The following is a 21174-nucleotide window of genomic DNA, read 5'->3' on the forward strand; positions in this document are numbered from 1 at the left end:
TGTCAGAGGAAGGCCCTGAAAATTGTCAAAGACTCCAGCCACCCTAGTCATAGACTGTTCTCTCTGCTACCACACGGCAAGCGGTACCGGAGCGCCAAGTCTAGGTTCAAGAGGCTTCTAAACAGCTTCTACCCCAAGCCATTAGACTCCTGAACATCTAGTCAAATGGCTACCCAGACTATTCACGTTGCCCCCCTCCCTTTCCACACCACTGCCACTCTCTGTTGTCATCTATGCATAGTCACTTTAATTATCTCTACCTACATGCACATATTACCTCAACTAACTGGTGCCCCCGCACATTGACTCTGTACCGGTACCCCCCTATATTGTTATTTTTTTACTGCTCCTTTTTAATTACTTGTTACATTTCTCTCTTATTCTTATCCATATTTTTTTAAACTGCATTGTCGGTTAGGGGCTCGTAAGTAAGCATTTCACCGTAAGGTCTGTTGTATTCGGCGCATGTGACTAATAAAATTTGATTTGAAGTTATATGGACTCACTGTGTGTAATAGGGGTTGACATGATATTTTAGTGACTAACCCTTCCTCCGTCCCCCATACATACACCATCTATCTGTAAGGTCCTTCAGTCAAGTATTGAATTTCAAGCACAGATTAAATTACAAAGACCAGGGACCTTTTCAAAAGCCTTATAAAGAAGGGCAGTGATTGGTAGATGGGGAACAATAACAAATCAGACATTTAATATATATTTAAGCATGGTGAAGTTCATAATTATTCTGTGGATGGTGTATTAAACCACCCAGACACATAAAAGATGCAGTCCTCATTTTGAACTGAGCAGCAGGATTGAAACAGCTCAGGGATGTCACCATGAGGCCATTGGTGATTAAAAAAAAGCTGTGATGGGAGAAAACTGAGGTTGGCCCAACAACATTGTAGAGACTCCACAATAGTAACTTACAATGGCAGATTGAAAAGAACAATACGAATATACAGAATAAAAATATTCCAAAACATGCAGGGATGAAGCTAAGCACATGCAAAATCCTTGAGGAAAACATGCTTCAGTCTGCTTTACACCAGTCACTGGGAGAGGAATTCACTTTTCAGCAGGACAATAACCTATAAAACAAGGCCAAATCTACACTGGAGTATTTTACCAAGAAGACAGTGAATGTTCCTGAGTGGCCAAGTTACAGTTTTGACATAAATATGCTTAAATCAATAGCGAGACTTCTTGACAGAGCTTGAAGAACTTTAAAATGAATAGATGGGCTAATATTGCACAATCCAGGTGTGTAAAGCTTTAAAAGACTTACCCAGGAAGACACAGCTGTAATCGCCCCCCTAAGTCAAATGTATTGATTTAGGGCGCTCAATACTTATGCAACGACTATATTTTTGTTATGTAATCTCTATTCATATTAAATCAATAAAACATCTTCCACTTTGACTTGAGTATTTTGTGTAGATTGTTGACAAAAAAAATATATTTTATTCCTTTTTAATCCCACTTTGTACCAACAAAATGTGAGGAAATCCGAGGGGTGTGAACACTTTTGCAAGGCAGTGTAAGTGTAGTGGTGGAGCCTCCCTAACGCCCATCCTAGTTGACAGCAGTTCTAGGCTAGCATGTAGGCCTGCTGCAGGGCTGCCCAACCCTCTTCCTGAAGATCTACCGTCCTGTACTTTTTCACTCACTCACCTGATTCTAATTATTAGCAGGTCACCCAGACCTTAACTAGTGGAATCAGGTATGTTGGAGGATGGTTGGATTGAAAACCTACAGGATGGTAGATCTTCAGGAAGAGCGTTGGGCATACTTGGTTTAAAATATCAAGAAATAGTTTTAAATGAAAAAGTATTTACAAATGTACTTATGTTATACTGTACATCTACATCCAGTGTAACTATCAATTTACTGTAATATAACCTATATACATACCACACGTTGTCCTCCCTCTCAGTATTTACCTTCAACCTCTTAGACAGTTTGCTGTACATTATTTAAAGTTACAGGAACATAGAAATGAAAATATAGGTTCATCATTCTCAGTATTGTGACAGCTAGAGAGGCCAGAGACCTACAGGGGTCTTAAGGGGAGGGTGAGGGGCCAGGGACACACAGGCTGGTTAGGGGGAGGTGGTGGGGCCAAGGACCCCCAGGGGCCTACAGGGTGGTTAAGGGAAGGATGAGAGGCCAGGGACCCACAAGGGTGTTGTGAGAGGAGGATCGGAGGCCAGGGAGCCCCAGGGGCCTGCCAGGGAGCCCCAGGGGCCTACAGGGGTGCTGTGAGGGGAGGGTGAGAGGCCAGGGAGCCCCAGGGGCCTATAGGGGTGTTAAGGGGAGGGTGAGAGGCCAAGGACCCACAGGGGCCTACAGGGGTGTTAAGGGGAGGATGAGGGGCCAGGGACCCACAGGGGTGCTGTGAGGGCCCCTGCTAGTAGAATATAGGGGCTGATCTGTCATCATTGATGGGTTGTCTGAAGTAAATCTCCAGGGCTCGGTCACTGTGGAGAGAGGGAGCAAGGAAGAGAGATGTTTAGTCTGGATAGAACACACATGGAAGACACTTTGGTCAAACCCCTAATCCCAATCCTAAAGTATTTATCTTCAGTCTGCTGTTTGGTAGATTATAGAGACCCCTATAGAAACCAGAATGTACAATAACAGTAGCCATTCTCCACTGACTAAATACTTTTGTTTCTCAATGTGTGTCTGTAGTTATTATTTATAAAGTGAATGTTAGAGCCAGCATGCAGGCGAGAACAAACAATGTAGTGCTTATTATTGGAGTGAAGTGTTAAACATTTAATCTGAGAGTACAGAACAGACAGGCAGGGTTAGAAGGACTTAGGAGTCTTCTGACACTTTTACCTCCATAGAAAAACATTATTTTGCAACCCAGGGCCTCCTGGATTGGCTGGAAGAAACCCCGACTCAGGAAGGAAAGCCAATCAGAGAGGTCGAAGGTTGGAAAAGGAAAAAACAAAACAGGGATGTCCAGCACCTTACTGAAGCCAGACAGCCAATGACAGCTGAGAGAACCAGAGAGTGTGTGATTAGTTGGTTGGCTGAGTGAGCGAGCGAGCGGCGATGGAGGCTGGTGACTTACTGACGTCCTGTTCTTTCAGAACCGGGACATTTCTGGACCCAAACTGGAAGGTAAAGAAAACCCTTGGGTTTGACTGCCTTAGTGTGCATCCAAAACTGCACCGTATTCCCTATGCAGTGCACTACGTTTGAGTGTACTATGTAGGGAATAGGGTGCTTAAAGCTCATCTCTCATAGTGAAGTCATGCATAGTGAGGTCACAGTTCTTAAAGGCATTGGCACAGCAAGTTAGTCTGATGTCAGATGAACATACGTTAACTGATATAGGGTTCATTTCCCAGACACAAATTAAACCTGATATGTGTCCACAACGGAACCCTATTCTCTATATAGTGTACTACTTTAGACCAGAGTCCTGATCAAAAGTAGCGCACAATAAAAAGGGATTAGGGTTCCATTTGGGAGGCAATCTATTCCTGGTTTAAAAATCATGGTTGCTTGAGAAATATTTTTTGTTGTTGTTCGAAGACTACAGGATTCATCTGTGTCTGGGAAGCCAGCTCTTTGACTGGATTTGTGAAGAACGATGGAAGACTGACAATACACATTTTCATGCCCTCCACTTAGCCAAGTCACAGCCTGATGTTTGTCTGCAGACATGTGTAAAAAGCCTAACCACAGGGCTGTCAAGGGGACATGTGTAGCTGCTATAGCACAGCACCTTCTCTACTACAGGTTTCCACAACCAGGGGTACTAGGACTATACACAGGGGGTACTAGGACTATACACAGGGGGTACTAGGACTATACACAGGGGGTACTTGAAAAGACTCATGAGACCACAGGGTTACTGGTAAAATGCACGTGGGGGGGGTTACTCCGGGCACAGCAGAATTCAGTTGGTGCTACGGTAACAGAAACAGTTGGTGGTACGGTAACAGAAACAGTTGGTGAGACGGTAACAGAAACAGTTGGTGGTACGGTAACAGAAACAGTTGGTGGTACGGTAACAGAAACAGTTGGTGGTACTGTAACAGAAACAGTTGGTGAGACGGTAACAGAAACAGTTGGTGGGACGGTAACAGAAACAGTTGGTGGGACGGTAACAGAAACAGTTGGTGAGACGGTAACAGAAACAGTTGGTGAGACGGTAACAGAAACAGTTGGTGGGACGGTAACAGAAACAGTTGGTGGTACGGTACCAGAAACAGTTGGTGGGACGGTACCAGAAACAGTTGGTGGTACGGTAACAGAAACAGTTGGTGGTACGGTAACAGAAACAGTTGGTGAGACGGTAACAGAAACAGTTGGTGAGACGGTAACAGAAACAGTTGGTGGTACGGTAACAGAAACAGTTGGTGGTACGGTAACAGAAACAGTTGGTGGTACGGTAACAGAAACAGTTGGTGAGACGGTAACAGAAACAGTTGGTGAGACGGTACCAGAAACAGTTGGTGAGACGGTAACAGAAACAGTTGGTGGTACGGTAACAGAAACAGTTGGTGGTACGGTAACAGAAACAGTTGGTGAGACGGTAACAGAAACAGTTGGTGAGACGGTAACAGAAACAGTTGGTGGTATGGTAACAGAAACAGTTGGTGGTACGGTAACAGAAACGGAAACAGTTTGGGAACCACTGCTCTACTAGATCAGATCAGACAGTATTATACTGAGTGTGTTACACTATATCCACAGAGCAAGAAACTAGGGTAGCGTCCCAAATTACACCCTATATGGGCCCTAGTCAAATATATATATATTTTTTTAATTGAACCTTTATTTAAACTAGGCAAGTCACTTAAGAATAAATTCTTATTTACAATGACGGCCTACACCGGCCAAACCCGGACGACGCTGGGCCAATTGTGCGGCGACCTATGGGACTTGGAATCAAACCAGGGTGTCCTGTAGTGACTGCTGAGATGCAGTGCCTTAGACCACTGCGGCACTCGGGAGCCCAAAAGTACTCGGGAGCCCAAAAGTAGTGCACTGTGTAGGGAATATTGGTGCCATTTGGGATGCGTCCTATGGCTTCAGGCTATAACCCTAACACAACTGAAAGTTCAAACAAACTAGGATTATATTCACATGGCAGCAAAACTAGAGAAATACTGTCTAAAGAAGGAGAGGAGGCAGGAAGGAAAGGAGAGGAGGCAGGAAGGAAGAGGAGAGGAGGCAGGAAGGAAGAGGAGGCAAAAGGGAAAGGAGGTAGGAAGGAAAGGAGAGGAGGCAGGAAGGAAAGGAGAGGAATACATCTATAGTGCCCTTCACAAACACACACATTCACCACACACACACCGATACTCAAATGGTTCAAATCACATCATGATGACGTGGCGATCAGAGCTTGGTTGCTATGGGATACAAGAGGTAGTGCATAGAGGATGAGGTGGACAGGGAGAGGTAGGGATGAGGTGTGGACGATGCAGACGCCATGACAACAGACAATACTTCATATGTGGGAAATGATGTGACGAGTGATGATTCACAAAAAAAAAGATGGCAGAAAAAAGAACAAGTTTGGCCAGTACTGGTCCAAAACATACTGATGTCAATCAAAATAGAAAAAAAATTTTATTAAATAATTTCAAATATATATATTTTTTAAGTCATTAATTTGACAGAACAGATCTCTCGTCTGAACAAACTGTTTATTAATATATAGATATGTTTTATTTAGAATACTTTTTGTAAAAAGTCACCATACATTCAATGTCAAAGTTCAATAGTATCACATTTCTGATCATTGCACCTAGCATGCTCAAAGATAATAATAACTTTTTATATTATTCAAATAAATATTTTGTATTTTTCTGGAAATCTTTTTACAACAACACAATGCCTTTTTCAAAGAAATTAAGACCAAAAAAGGACATAATCACTCAGGACATACGATGATAATCATATTATTAAACATATTGTTTGTACTTTCTTTCAACTAGATCACAGCAGTTATGGAGAAAATTAGACAAAGGTCATGGAAGGATCAAATGGTTGTAGAGGGGTCAACTGCTGAAAGAGCATATTCAGGGGTCAGAAAAGGTCCAAACAGGTCCATCAAGGAGTATTTCAAGGAAATGAATATTTCAGACTGACCACTCATGGGATGGCTTGGAGGAGGTCCTAGAAAGGACTGGAGGTATATAGTGTGATTTGAAACCAGATATATTTTGCACTGTGAAACATTTATTTATATATTTTTTCAAAATAATCATCTTGATTTAAAGAATCATAAAAAGAGGAAAATACGAAATTCGTCCAGGATGGTAATTATCACCCAGACAAAAGTTGATAAAACAAAAGTGATTCTTGTGTCAAATTTGAAGGGGTGTCCAAGTTAAACTAAGATATTTATATTCCACAACCTAAGTTGCACATTAAACTACCACAGAAAAAAGGAACATTTCAGAAGTAAGGCATAATGACGCTGTCGACAAAAACCTCAAAGCATTGACAGGTCACACCAGGCAATGAGTGCAGCGCCACAGGGTATATCAAAGGAACAACAGACAGAATATCTGCACAGCCTCACTGCAAACAAAGGCTACGTCCCAAATAGCACCCATTCCCTATAGAATGGGCCCTGGTCAAATGTACATAGGGAATAGGGTTCCATTTGACACATCCAAAGTCTCCATTATCATGTTAAGTCATTCCACGTGCTTTAGAGAAAGCAGTTTAGTCCAGTTCAGTGGCTGAGTGAGTACAATGACTGTATACAATGTTGATATTTTTGGCACTTGTACTGTACACGAACATGTCTTTTCAGATTTAACAAAATGACACAACCATGTACATGCATGAAAGTCAAAGACAAGCAGTGGCAAAGGCAGTCTCTTGTTTGAGATTGAGAGTTAGTAGTGTCCATTTTGTCTCTCGCACGGACATTGATTAGATAGAGAAGTTTAAAGTTTAGAGTTCAGAGTGGGAAACGCTGCAAGCCGATTGGTGGACGGGCTCCTCCCTGGCTCTCCCTCTCAGCGCCCTCCTCATCCTCTACCCACCAACCGCCACTGTCACCGCCACCGACCCGAGGAAGGAAGGAGTGAAGGAGGGATCAAGGAGAGGAAGAAAGGACAGAAAGGAGGGATGAGACTTGGAGCTCTTCCACTTGGAGAAGGAGTGCGTGGAAGCAGGGGGGAGGAGGGGGATACAGGGAGACTGAGGGGGAGAGACAGGGAGGAGACTAAGGGGAGACTGAGGGGGAGAGACTAAGGGGGAGAGACTAAGGGGTGAGATTGAGGTGGAGAGACTAAGTGGTGAGATTGTTGGGAAGAGACTGGAAGGGGGGGGGGGTCTGGGAAGAGAGGGGGAGGCCCCTGTGCTATCCGGTAGGGAGCTGTCTCTGTCTGTCTGTTCTCACACTGTCGAAATCAATTTGCCATCGGGATCAGAACTGTGGAACAAGGAACAAAGAAAAAGGAAGCTTGCCAGGTGGGAAGAGAAGAGACACACTCCGAGAGAAGATGGAGGGACAAGACAGCCACAAGGCAAGGAGGGCAGGCAGGCAGTGGTGGATTTGGGAGGAGCGGTGTAGGGAGGAGAGGGGTGCTGTATCATCAGCGTGTTTTGAGTGGATCAGTTTGAACAAGGCAAGGCACAGAATCACTCATTTTGATCACATGATGAGTAGTGATCAGTAGTTAGTCGGAGATCACTGATTCTGCACAGTCAGACTGCAGTGTCGTCCATCTCAAACACGCACCATGAGGAGCAAGTACTTCCCTCCCACCTAAACCTCCCATACCAAAACACACCTGGATGTCATAGTTACCGAGATGGGACTCCCTTCATCAGGGTCAAGTTCATTAGGACACACAAAACGCTTTGCAACAGACATTTGCATTTCTTATTGTACAAGTCCAGGTTAGTACCACTTGTTTCAGTCAGTTTTCCTCCGTTTGGTAACCTAATGAACACGACCCAAGCCTCTATATCACTATCTGAATATTAATGATGATAGCAGAAAACGAACTTTTGAAGGGTAAAGAAATTGAATGTATTGATATTTAAATGTTTCACAGAATCACTTGTCTTTTTGAACAATATGCAAATTCGACCCAAGTAACGTAGAGGCCATTTGTGATGAGGTAATCCAAGTCATCTGGTTGGCAGTGGGGGTCTGGTGTAAGATGAGTTCAGTGCCTCTAGGGTGGAGACACCCTGGGCCCATTAGGTCTATAAATACAAGATCTGACCCAGAATCAGATATTCAGGAACAAAAGGAGTATGTGAAACGACCATAGACTTGGATAGACAGCTCAAGTGCAACAAAGCCTGTTTTAGCATGGACAGCTCCATTGAGAACATTCACCATTTTGAAGTAGTCAACTGGGTGGGACATCCTATTGGTTATGGAAGGATCACATAATTGCTTCCAGGTTATCAGGAGGGATCAGCCAATGAATGATACTACGGAACAAACATTATATAAATGGAGGTGGTTTTAAATAGCCAACCTTGGATTTATACCTGTTCAGACAACAGGTGGCAGTGTTGATCATTTCAGTTTGTTAACCGACTGTCAATAGAAGAAGAAGAAATTGCCTTCTTTCTTTTAGAGGAATACTCCACCCAAAAGCGATCTTTTGGTATTTGCTTCATTAGTCCATAGTTGACATAGTCCCCAAAAAGTTTTTCTTGTCAGCAAGATATGTAACTTAAAAAAACTGAAATCATCCCCGTAAAATACAGCATCAGATGATGGGTATGATTTCTGTTTTTTTAAAGTTACGTATGTTGAAAACTTGATTGCTGACAAGTACAACGTTTTTGGTACTACGTCAACAATGGACTAATGAAACAAATACCAAAAGATCGATTTTGGGTGGAGTTTTCCTTTAAAATTGAGAAATCCCTCAATGGTGCTACCAATGCTGTCACAGAAGCCATTATGGCAAAGATGCAAAAAAGAGCTCTCTATCAAACTCTATGTAGAAGGACTTGGCGCGCCAGACCAGAGCTCATCAGAGCTCCAGCCTCACCAAGCAGTGATGTCAACATGAGGTCAGAATGATGTAATTCGATATGTCACAACACGCATACATACAAGTAAACACACGCGCACACACGCGATCGTGCACACACAAACCTTCCCCATCGTCAGACAGACAGAAATAAATCAATCTCTTCAGATGAACCTAGGTTAACCCCTCCTCCCACAGCAGTGGATCTGACTTCTGATTGGATTACAGAAACGTACTATGTCCCAAATGGATCCCTATTTCTAATTAGCGGCACTGCTTCTGAAAAGGGCCCATAGGGCTCTGGTCAAAAGTAGTGCACTATAGGGAATAGGGTGCCATTGGGCTGTGGTCAAAAGTAGTGCACTATGTAGGGAACAGGGTGCCACTTGGGATAGAGTCAGTTTGAGAGACAAACATTGACTCAGAAACAGTTGGAGAATAAACCTTCTGGACACTAGTTATATGAAATGCTGTTGTCATTAAATAACACAAGTCAATATAGCAGCTATGGAGTCTGAGGAAAAAGCAAGCAAGACCCAAAAAGAGGAGAAATGAAAGCTTCCTCAGAGCTGGACATCCAAGACTGGTCTTATATAATATATGCCATTTAGCAGACACTTTTATCCAAAGCCTGAAGAGCTGCAGTGTCTCCAACTTTTAACTCAGACTAAACAGCTAAACTTCCACATCAAAGCAATATCGGTCTTTAATGATCTATACTGAACAAAAATATAAACACAACATGTAATGTGTTGGTCCCATGTTTCATGAGCTGAAATAAAAGTTAATCTTATTTCTCTCAAATTCTGTGCACAAATTTGTTTACCTCCCTGTTAGTGAGCATTTCTCTTTTGCCAAGATAATCCATCCACCTGACAGGTGTGGCATATCAAGAAGCTGATTAAACAGCATTATCATTACACAGGTGCACCTTGTGCTGTTGACAATAAAAGGTCACTCTAAAATGTGCAGTTTTGTCACACAACACAATGCCACAGATGTCCCAAGTTTTGAAGGAGTGTGAAATTCGCATGCTGACTGCAGGAATGTCCACAAGAGCTGTTGCCAGAGAATTTCATGTTCATTTCTCTACCATAAGCCGCGTCCAATGTCGTTTTGGAGTATTTGGAAGTACGTCCAACCGGCCTCACAACCACAGACCACATGTAACCACGCCAGCCCAGGACCTCCACATCCAGCTTCTTCACCTGCAGGATCATCTGAGACCAGCCACCCAGACAGCTGATGAAACTGAGGCTTTGCACAACCGAAGAACTTCTGCAAAAACTGTCAGAAACAGTCTCAGGGAAGCTCATATGCATACTTGTAGTCCTAATTAGGGTCTTGACCTTACAGTCATTGTAACAGACTTCGCTGGCCAATGGCACGCTGGAGAAGTGTGCTCTTCACAGATGAATCCCGGTTTCAACTGTACTGGGCAGATGGCAGACATGGTGTCATGTAGGCGAGCGGTTTGCTGATGTCAATGTTGTGAACAGAGTGCCCCATGGTGGCGGAGGGGGTTATGGTATGGGCAGGCATAAGCTAAGGACAACGAACACAATTACATTTTAATCGTTGGCAAATTGAATGCACAGAGATACCATGACGAGATCCTGATGCCAATTGTTGTTCCATTCATCCACCGCCATCACCTCATGTTTCGTCCAGATAATGTCCGGCCCCATGTCGCAAGGATCTGTACACAATTCCTGGAAGCTGAAAATAAATGTCCCAGTTCTTTCATGGCCTGCATACTCACCAAACATGTCATCCATTGAGCATGTTTGGGATGCTCTGGATTGACGTGTATGACAGCGTGTTCGAGGTCCCGCCAATATCCAGAAACTTTGCACAGCTATTCCACAGGCCTCAATCAACAGCCTGATCAACTCTATGGCAAATGATGTTCACACCAGATACTGACTGGTTTTCTGATCCACAGCCCTACTTTTTTTTAAAGGTATCTTTTACCAACAGATGCATATCTGTATTCCCAGTCATGTGAAATCCATAGATTAGGGCCTAATGAATTTATTCCAATTGACTGATTCCCTTATATGAACTGTAACTTATGTTGCGCTTATATTTTTGTTCATTGTGGTTTTATTTTTACTCTCATATCCCAGTCTACTCAGTGCTGTGTATCTAGTCATACATATTTAATCGTGATCAGTCATTCATACCACTCAATGTAACTACCAGGTCAGTACAGTAGTTCACATTAATACTACATCGTGATCAGTCATTCATACCATCCACTGTAACTACCAGGTCAGTACAGTAGTTCACATTCATACTACATCGTGATCAGTCATTCATACCATCCACTGTAACTACCAGGTCAGTACAGTAGTTCACATTCATACGACATCGTGATCAGTCATTCATACCACTCAATGTAACTAACAGGTCAGTAGTTCAGGGAGGTTGGTAATAAGGTTCTTACCTTGCAGCAGCAAAGCGACTGTCATAGTCCTCAAGGGCAGGCTGAAATGGAAAAGAACATTATCATGACACAGTTCATTCCAACATTAGAACACTCCTTAACACACAGTTCATTCCTACATTAGAACACTCCTTAGCACACAGTTCATTCCTACATTAGAACACTCCTTAACACACAGTTCATTCCTACATTAGAACACTCCTTAACACACAGTTCATTCCAACATTAGAACACTCCTTAACACACAGTTCATTCCTACATTAGAACACTCCTTAACACACAGTTCATTCCTACATTAGAACACTCCTTAACACACAGTTCATTCCTACATTAGAACACTCCTTAACACACAGTTCATTCCTACATTAGAACACTCCTTAACACAGTTCATTCCTAAATCTCACAAATCCTGCCATTAATAGTTAATACCTTACAAAGATAACATTAGCATGGCCTAATGATACATCAATGACTGTGCGTAACTGTATTTTAATTTTTATTTTTTTATACATCATCTTTATTTAACTAGGCAAGTCAGTTAAGAACAAATTCTTATTTACAATGATGGCCAACCCCGGGCCAAACCCTAACAACGCTGGGTCAATTGTGCACCGCCCTATGGGACTCCCAATCACAGCTGGTTGTGATAGTCTGGAATCGAACCAGGGTCTGTAGTGACGCATCTAGCACTGAGATGCAGTGCCTCGGATCGCTGCGCCACTCGGGAGCCCCAAGTATGGTCATGTATGATCACTCACACAGTGTCTATTTTATAGATGTACTTTCAGAAACTCACTTATAAAAGCAGTTATTGAAAGAAAGCCTCCAGCAGATGGCGCCAGAGCCATGTTCCTAATCTATATCCCTGTGTTCTCCTGCAGTATTACTCCTTACAGTACATGGTGTTAACAGAACAATACACCAAACTGACTGGAGTCCTCCAGATAGCCAATCAGACCAGACACCTCTACTCTCCAGACTGAATCAACCACAGGGGATTACTGGGAAGAGGGCGTGTTCTGAGTGGGAGATTGTGTTTGTCGTGTGTCTTTAGAAGTATATGGCTGTCTGTTTCAGTTGTGTAGAGAAAATGGTGTAGGGCCGTGGCCTGGTGTGTGTCAGCGTCCTTCCATCTGTGTGTCAGCATCTGTCCGACTGTGTGTTCGCTCGCAAACACTGACCTGTGTGGTAAAGCCTGCCATGCTGTAGGGCCTGGGTCTGCTCTGTGCCAGGCTCTGTGCCAGCAGGCGGGCAGTCAGGCCGTAGTCGGGCATGGGCAGAGACATGTCGCTCTCCAGCAGGTTCCCGGTGCTGCTGCTCTTCCCATGGTGCAGACTGGAGGGGACAGCAATCATTCAGTCAATCAAATCAATCTTTACTGAACGTGAAGAGATGAGATGGTACTGGACATTATCATATTATTGTTCCAGCCTGAACAGTACAGTACTGGCTAGGATATTAGTTAGTTACTTCACCTGAACGATATAGTACTGGCTAGGATATTAGTTACTTCACCTGAACGGTATAGTACTGGCTAGGATATTCGCTACTTACTTCACCTGAACGATATAGTACTGGCTAGGATATTAGCTACTTACTTCACCTGAACGATATAGTACTGGCTAGGATATTCGCTACTTACTTCACCTGAACGATATAGTACTGGCTAGGATATTCGCTACTTACTTCACCTGAACGATATAGTACTGGCTAGGATATTAGCTAGTTACTTCACCTGAACGGTATAATACTGGCTAGGATATTAGTTAGTTACTTCACCTGAACGGTATAATACTGGCTAGGATATTAGCTACTTACTTCACCTGAACGATATAGTACTGGCTAGGATATTCGCTACTTACTTCACCTGAACGATATAGTACTGGCTAGGATATTAGCTACTTACTTCACCTGAACGATATAGTACTGGCTAGGATATTAGTTAGTTACTTCACCTGAACGGTATAGTACTGGCTAGGATATTAGCTACTTATTTCACCTGAACGGTATAGTATTGGCTAGGATATTAGCTCCTTACTTCACCTGAACGGTATAGTACTGGCTAGGATATTAGCTACTTATTTCACCTGAACGGTATAGTACTGGCTACAATATCAGCTCCTTACTTCACCTGAATGGTATAGTACTGGCTAGGATATTAGCTACTTACTTCACCTGGAGCTTCTCCTTCTCACTCTCTGGCAGCACACGTGTGTAAGAGAAGGGGAACCAGCCACGCCTGAGGGGGAAACAGGTAAGATGAGTTAAGATGATGACGCGTGCTGTAGACTACATTAGAGCTGAATCCTCTTGAGATCTGCGGTTAACTCTGACTTCTGTGGAAATCACGCAGAAAGACTTGCGCAAAATCCTCAGTTCTGAATGTCAGTCTACAAGTTAATATGCAGTACAGGAGGTTGGTGGCACCTTCATTGGGGAGGATGGGCTCGTGGTAATGGCTGGAGCGGAGTAAGTGGAATGGTAATACATTATGTGTTTGATGCCATTCCATTTACTCCGTTCCAGCCAGTATTATGAGCCATCCTCCCCTCAGCAGCCTCCATTGATATGTAGTACTGGACACAAGCTTTCATTCCATGTCTCTGTGACAGACAGACACTTGCATCTTGTTCTTCTCGTTCTCCCCATAGTGCCATCCGTCACGGGCCTCTGGGACCAGCAGAGTGATGACGTCTCCCTCAGAGAAGCTGAGCAGGGTGCTGTTGTCTCCGGCCGCGTGGGAGAAGATGGCCTGGACACGGGCACGACCGTTCTTCTCCAGCCCCGCTGCCATGGAGCTAGACCTGGGCAGGGTACGGGTCTCACCTGGGGCCGGGTGGAGAAGGGGGACATCAGTGTCACGCTACACAGCACTATGTGGCTCCTGGAAGAGATTTTACTAAGGAAGATGCTATGTTAGTTGCTAACTTGGTTACTAAGACTAGCTGATTCACAACGTCATTGTTATTCGTATCTGCTTTGGGGAGATTAACCTGTTTACGTGACGCTGGCAGTATACGGTTCTCTTACCAGACAGTGACGTAACAGTATACAGTTATCTGCCAGAGACTAGCAGAGTTAGCTTAGGTTCTCTTACCAACAGAGGTCTTGTTCTTGGCAGGCTGGGGCCTGCGGACGGGCAGGGTATTGGAGTAGTGCTCACTGACCTGCATAGAGATACATGCATTACCTGTATATTATCTACATGACCTGTATATTATCTACATACAGTGTGTGTGTGTGATATATATATATGCTCAGTAGAGAGTTTATTAGGTACACTACCCCGTTCATGAAAATAGATCACTCCTACAGACAGTGAGTCACATGGATGTGGCTTGCTTTATAAAGCAGGCAGACAGGCATCGAGGCATTCAGTTACTGTTCAATTGAACGTTACAATGGGCAAAAACAAAATGACCTAAGCGATCACCAATCACATAGAACGCTTCTCAACCAATCACATTGCTTGTTTTGACCCAGTGTAAAAACAACAGTTACAGAATCATCTGCATCCACTTGAATATTAACAGACACACATTTACATTACATTTTAGCATTAGCAGACACTAAGATGGATCCCTGGAGGATACCAATTGTAAATTCCCATCGCCAAGCAACTGTACAATATTCTACCAGTATATACTATCTATGTAATTCTGTGTTCTGTGCTGACCTGTCTCTGGGTGGGGGCCTGTCCCTGGGGTAGGGAAGGGGCCTGGGGGGAGGAGGGTCTTCCTTGGAGCTGGGAGACTGACACCCCCCCCTCTGTCCAGTACTCTTCCTCTCCGTGGAGTCCTGTCGTACCGTTCACCATGGACATCCCATCTGAACCCATCAGCCTCTGGAAACAGGGAATATATTCATTCAGAAACATGCACTACTGCAGGGATCATCAACTAGATTCAGCTGCAGGCAAAAAAAAAATGTATTGAGAGTATGATCGGTGGGCCGGAACATGATCATTTGTAGACTGTAAATTTGACGGGGCACCAGTTGGGGAACCGTGCACTACATGACACATTAACCTGTTAGGGCTAGGGGGCAGTATTGACACGGCGGGATAAAAAACGTACCCGATTTAATCTGGTTACTACTCCTGCCCAGTAACTAGAATATGCATATAATTATTGGCTTTGGATAGAAAACACCCTAAAGTTTCTAAAACTGTTTGAATGGTGTCTGAGTATAACAACTCAAATGGCAGGCCAAAACCTGAGAAGATTCCATGCAGGAAGTGGCCTGTCTGAGAAGTTGTGTTTCATCTTGGCTCTTTTTATTGAAGACTGAGGATCTTTGCTCTAACGTGACACTTCCTACGGCTCCCATAGGCTCTCAGAGCCCGGGAAAAAGCTGAACGATATCGAGGCAGCCTCTGGCTGAAACACATTATCGCTTTTGGCAAGTGGCCGATCAGAGTACTATGGGCTTAGGCGCGTGCCCGAGTCGACCGAATGCTTTATTTTCTTTCGTCTGTTTACCTAAACGCAGATTCCCGGTCGGAATATTATCGCTTTTTTATGAGAAAAATGGCATAAAAATTTATTTTAAACAGCGGTTGACATGCTTCGAAGTACGGTAATGGAATATTTAGAATTTTTTTGTCACGAATTGCGCCATGCTCGTCACCCTTATTTACCCTTTCGGATAGTGTCTTGAACGCACGAACAAAACGCCGCTGTTTGGATATAACTATGGATTATTTTGAACCAAACCAACATTTGTTATTGAAGTAGAAGTCCTGGGAGTGCATTCTGACGAAGACAGCAAAGCTACAGTATGTCCATACACAGTCTGGTATCTATAGTGTGTGTAGGTTGTGTGGGAGAAGTTACAGTATATCCATATACAGTCTGGTATCTATAGTGTGTGTAGGTTGTGTGGGAGAAGTTACAGTATATCCATATACAGTCTGGTATCTATAGTGTGTGTAGGTTGTGTAGGAGAAGTTACAGTATATCCATATACAGTCTGGTATCTATAGTGTGTGTAGGAGAAGTTACAGTATATCCATATACAGTCTGGTATCTATAGTGTGTGTAGGAGAAGTTACAGTATATCCATATACAGTCTGGTATCTATAGTGTGTGTAGGAGAAGTTACAGTATATCCATATACAGTCTGGTATCTATAGTGTGTGTAGGTTGTGTAGGAGAAGTTACAGTATATCCATATACAGTCTGGTATCTATAGTGTGTGTAGGTTGTGTGGGAGAAGTTACAGTATATCCATATACAGTCTGGTATCTATAGTGTGTGTAGGTTGTGTAGGAGAAGTTACAGTATATCCATATACAGTCTGGTATCTATAGTGTGTGTAGGAGAAGTTACAGTATATCCATATACAGTCTGGTATCTATAGTGTGTGTAGGCTGTGTAGGAGAAGTTACAGTATATCCATATACAGTCTGGTATCTATAGTGTGTGTAGGAGAAGTTACAGTATATCCATATACAGTCTGGTATCTATAGTGTGTGTGGGAGAAGTTACAGTATATCCATATACAGTCTGGTATCTATAGTGTGTGTAGGTTGTGTAGGAGAAGTTACAGTATATCCATATACAGTCTGGTATCTATAGTGTGTGTAGGTTGTGTAGTAGAAGTTACAGTATATCCATATACAGTCTGGTATCTATAGTGTGTGTGGGAGAAGCTACAGTATATCCATATACAGTCTGGTATCTATAGTGTGTGTGGGAGAAGTTACAGTATATCCATATACAGTCTGGTATCTATAGTGTGTGTAGGAGAAGTTACAGTATATCCATATACAGTCTGGTATCTATAGTGTGTGTAGGAGAAGTTACAGTATATCCATATACAGTCTGGTATCTATAGTGTGTGTAGGTTGTGTAGGAGAAGCTACAGTATATCCATATACAGTCTGGTATCTATAGTGTGTGTAGGAGAAGCTACAGTATATCCATATACAGTCTGGTATCTATAGTGTGTGTAGGCTGTGTAGGAGAAGTTACAGTATATCCATATACAGTCTGGTATCTATAGTGTGTGTAGGTTGTGTGGGAGAAGTTACAGTATATCCATATACAGTCTGGTATCTATAGTGTGTGTAGGTTGTGTAGGAGAAGTTACAGTATATCCATATACAGTCTGGTATCTATAGTGTGTGTAGGAGAAGTTACAGTATATCCATATACAGTCTGCTATCTATAGTGTGTGTAGGCTGTGTAGGAGAAGTTACAGTATATCCATATACAGTCTGGTATCTATAGTGTGTGTAGGAGAAGTTACAGTATATCCATATACAGTCTGGTATCTATAGTGTGTGTAGGAGAAGTTACAGTATATCCATATACAGTCTGGCATCTATAGTGGGTGTAGGTTGTGTGGGAGAAGTTACAGTATATCCATATACAGTCTGGCATCTATAGTGTGTGTAGGTTGTGTAGGAGAAGTTACACTATATCCATATACAGTCTGGTATCTATAGTGTGTGTAGGTTGTGTAGGAGAAGTTACAGTATATCCATATACAGTCTGGTATCTATAGTGTGTGTAGGTTGTGTAGGAGAAGTTACAGTATATCCATATACAGTCTGGTATCTATAGTGTGTGTAGGTTGTGTAGGAGAAGTTACAGTATATCCATATACAGTCTGGTATCTATAGTGTGTGTAGGAGAAGTTACAGTATATCCATATACAGTCTGGCATCTATAGTGTGTGGAGGAGAAGTTACAGTATATCCATATACAGTCTGGTATCTATAGGTGTGAGGTTGTGTAGGAGAAGTTACAGTATATCCATATACAGTCTGGCATCTATAGTGTGTGGAGGAGAAGTTACAGTATATCCATATACAGTCTGGTATCTATAGTGTGTGTAGGAGAAGTTACAGTATATCCATATACAGTCTGGCATCTATAGTGTGTGGAGGAGAAGTTACAGTATATCCATATACAGTCTGGTATCTATAGTGTGTGTAGGTTGTGTAGGAGAAGTTACAGTATATCCATATACAGTCTGGCATCTATAGTGTGTGTGGGAGAAGTTACAGTATATCCATATACAGTCTGGTATCTATAGTGTGTGTGGGAGAAGTTACAGTATATCCATATACAGTCTGGTATCTATAGTGTGTGTAGGTTGTGTAGGAGAAGTTACAGTATATCCATATACAGTCTTTCGTTCAATGGTTCGCCTAGAACAGGGACAGGCTACTTTGATGGGGGTGGGGGCCAAATAAAATATGATGGGGGTGGGGCCCACATAAAATCTGAACTCATCATGAGGGTCCGCAGTGGCTCACGGGACTGTGGACCCACATCCGTACCCACACATGCAGCAACTTTGTGAGCAAAACATTTTAGCGGCCCCCCTCTTGATAGTAGAGAGAACTTTTAGAGGTAATTTCCTGCAATTCTACACCTTCTGCCATGGAGCATAGAGACGATTTAGCCAGTTTGTTTACTAACTTCCTGCAATTCTACTCATTTTGCCATGGGGCGGAGAGAAATGTTTGCAGTTTTTAATATATCTGAGTGAGAGTAACTAACAAAATCAATGGGGCTCCCCGGTCGGTAATTCACCCATGATTACTACAACTTTAGATAGCTGGCTTGACTAATTTACCAATCTAAAAAATGTTTAGTTGACATGGCTAATTGAGTGACTGTCAGTGACTGACATAAGGGGAAAAACTGCTGATTCACAACCAAATGTTGTATATTCTACTGTTCTACCTCTCAACAGTAAATTGAGAGGGGGGGGTATTTAAAAAGTGAAATGATGGATAAGCTTTTGGCAAAGATCCAGTTAGAGAATTAATATTCAGATAGAGGTGTTGTTCATAGGTCATATATAAGCCTCCACTTCTCATCTTACAAAACCAGTTTAATACCTAATTAATAAGCTGCACCATTAAAAGTATAATATGTAAATGAGTAGTTTAGTTTCCCCACCGAGGGCCAGAAGTCTCTGGCTACAGGCCGATTTAGTCTACTGTTTACTCAGGAAGCAGAGACAATTTATTCACAGACACACTCGCCTGAAATCCAAGCTTAAATTAAGAGTAGCAATTAATTTGTTGTAATTAGGTGTGTATTCTCTACATTTCTTATATACTCATATTATTATTAGCGCTTAAACGATTTAAGCTATTAAAAACAAAACCAACTTCCAAATGTCCAGACTGCCCCAACTCAGGTTGCTTGAAAAAATATTTTGGATAGCATTTATACTTTTTAAACTATAACAATATTTAAATGAGCTCCTAATGCATTTCAAATGGGGGAGAAACGGGCCATAGACATTTCATTTCTATTCATCTCCTCTTTCCCCGTTTAAACGGTCAACTCCAAACCGACCCAAATTAGATTAATTGCATTCAGATAATATTTATACTTCATGAAACCATTTTAAAATTGTCAATAAAAGCTCCATAGGCTTGAATGGGAAGTATTTGGATTTGACTCTGCTCTTAAACCGTTTAAGCCATCAATGTCAAACTAATGTTTGTTCAGAGATTTTCAGACTGACCCAACTTAGATTGCATGCACTCAGATTTAATACGGTTTATACTTTTTCAAATATAAGCATTTCAAATGTGCATACATTTACATGGGTTTGAATGAGAACCACAGTAACACAGTGGTAGGTATTTAAAATGGTTCTGCTCCTTGGCCAAATAAGCTACAAGACCAACTTTAAAACATTCAGGCTATCCTAACTTCAAGATCGTTATCAACTTTAACTATATAAATGTGCATAAAATAACTCACCCTCAGTAACTCTTCAACCGTTCAAGCTAGAGTCACCAAACCAACTTTCACATATTCAAGCTATCCTAACTTCAAATTCTTAAAAACATTGATCAACTATAACTGTATGAATTTGCATAAATGTGCACAAAATAACCCACCAACAGTAAGTTTTGAACCATTCAATCTATAGGCACCAAACCAACTTTCACATGTACAGGCTATCAATCAATCAATCAATTGATCATTCACAAGCTAGCGTGCACACCACATTTGTCAGGATATGTACTTCTATAATTATGTTAGAGTCTGTTCTGTCATCTTCAAAGATATTGTATGCTTCCATGTGCTTCATATATTTGACACTGCTCTGACTCCTTTAACCGCTCTGACACCTTTAACCGCTCTGACACCCGCTCTGACACTTTTAACTGCTCTGACTCCTTCAACCGCTCTGACTCCTTCAACCGCTCTGACTCCTTCAACCGCTCTGACTCCTTCAACCGCTCTGACTCCTTCAACCGCTCTGACTCCTTCAACCGCTCTGACTCCTTCAACCGCTCTGACTCCTTCAACCGCCCTCTGACACCTTCACCTCCTCTGACACCTTTACCTATCTGATTGCATTAAACCTCTTATTTTGTATATAACTGCCTTAATGTTGCTGGACCCCAGGAAGAGTAGCTGCTGTCTTGGCAGGAACTAATGGGGATCCATAATAAACCCCAGGAAGAGTAGCTGCTGCTTTGGTAGGAACTAATAAAAACAAATACAATTCACAACTGAATATTAATATTCCCAACACCTACAGAGTAAGAGAAACCTTCCCCAGACATCAACATTACCAGCCCGCTTACCCAGACCCACCACTCACCGCCTGCTGCCCCAGCCCACCACCCATGAAGACAGCCAGTTCTGGGGGGACAGGGAGTGGCTGAGCCCCGGGGATGGGGTCAGAGATGACCAGGTTGGATAGGTTAGACTTGGAGGTGTTCAGGGGGCTGGAGCCCCCCATGGT

At 42.6% G+C, this 21174-nt stretch overlaps 1 protein-coding gene across 4 annotated transcripts in view; it reads right to left on the minus strand.

Annotated features, from left to right (window-relative positions):
• Positions 1 to 687: 687 nt before the first annotated feature.
• LOC106601470 (brain-specific angiogenesis inhibitor 1-associated protein 2) overlaps positions 688 to 21174 on the minus strand; it is a 134310-nt gene continuing 113823 nt past the window's right edge. Inside the window, exons 8-16 of one of the 4 annotated variants that reach the window (XM_045715758.1) lie at positions 21031 to 21174; positions 15116 to 15283; positions 14537 to 14606; positions 14064 to 14265; positions 13610 to 13678; positions 12621 to 12774; positions 11440 to 11480; positions 3086 to 3128; positions 688 to 2480 (exon numbers count right to left, since the gene is read on the minus strand). The exon at positions 21031 to 21174 is cut by the window's right edge and continues 132 nt beyond it. In XM_045715758.1, coding sequence (XP_045571714.1) covers positions 3101 to 3128; positions 11440 to 11480; positions 12621 to 12774; positions 13610 to 13678; positions 14064 to 14265; positions 14537 to 14606; positions 15116 to 15283; positions 21031 to 21174 — 876 coding nt within the window. In that variant the 3' untranslated portion in view covers positions 688 to 2480; positions 3086 to 3100. Of the gene's footprint in view, positions 2481 to 3085; positions 3129 to 6896; positions 7038 to 7317; positions 7421 to 11439; positions 11481 to 12620; positions 12775 to 13609; positions 13679 to 14063; positions 14266 to 14536; positions 14607 to 15115; positions 15284 to 21030 lie in introns of those variants that run through there. The other 3 variants (XM_045715756.1, XM_045715755.1, XM_045715757.1) reach the window with 3 other exon arrangements.

Source organism: Salmo salar, chromosome ssa03 (assembly GCF_905237065.1).
Source record: "Salmo salar chromosome ssa03, Ssal_v3.1, whole genome shotgun sequence".
Taxonomy (NCBI): Eukaryota; Metazoa; Chordata; class Actinopteri; order Salmoniformes; family Salmonidae; genus Salmo; species Salmo salar.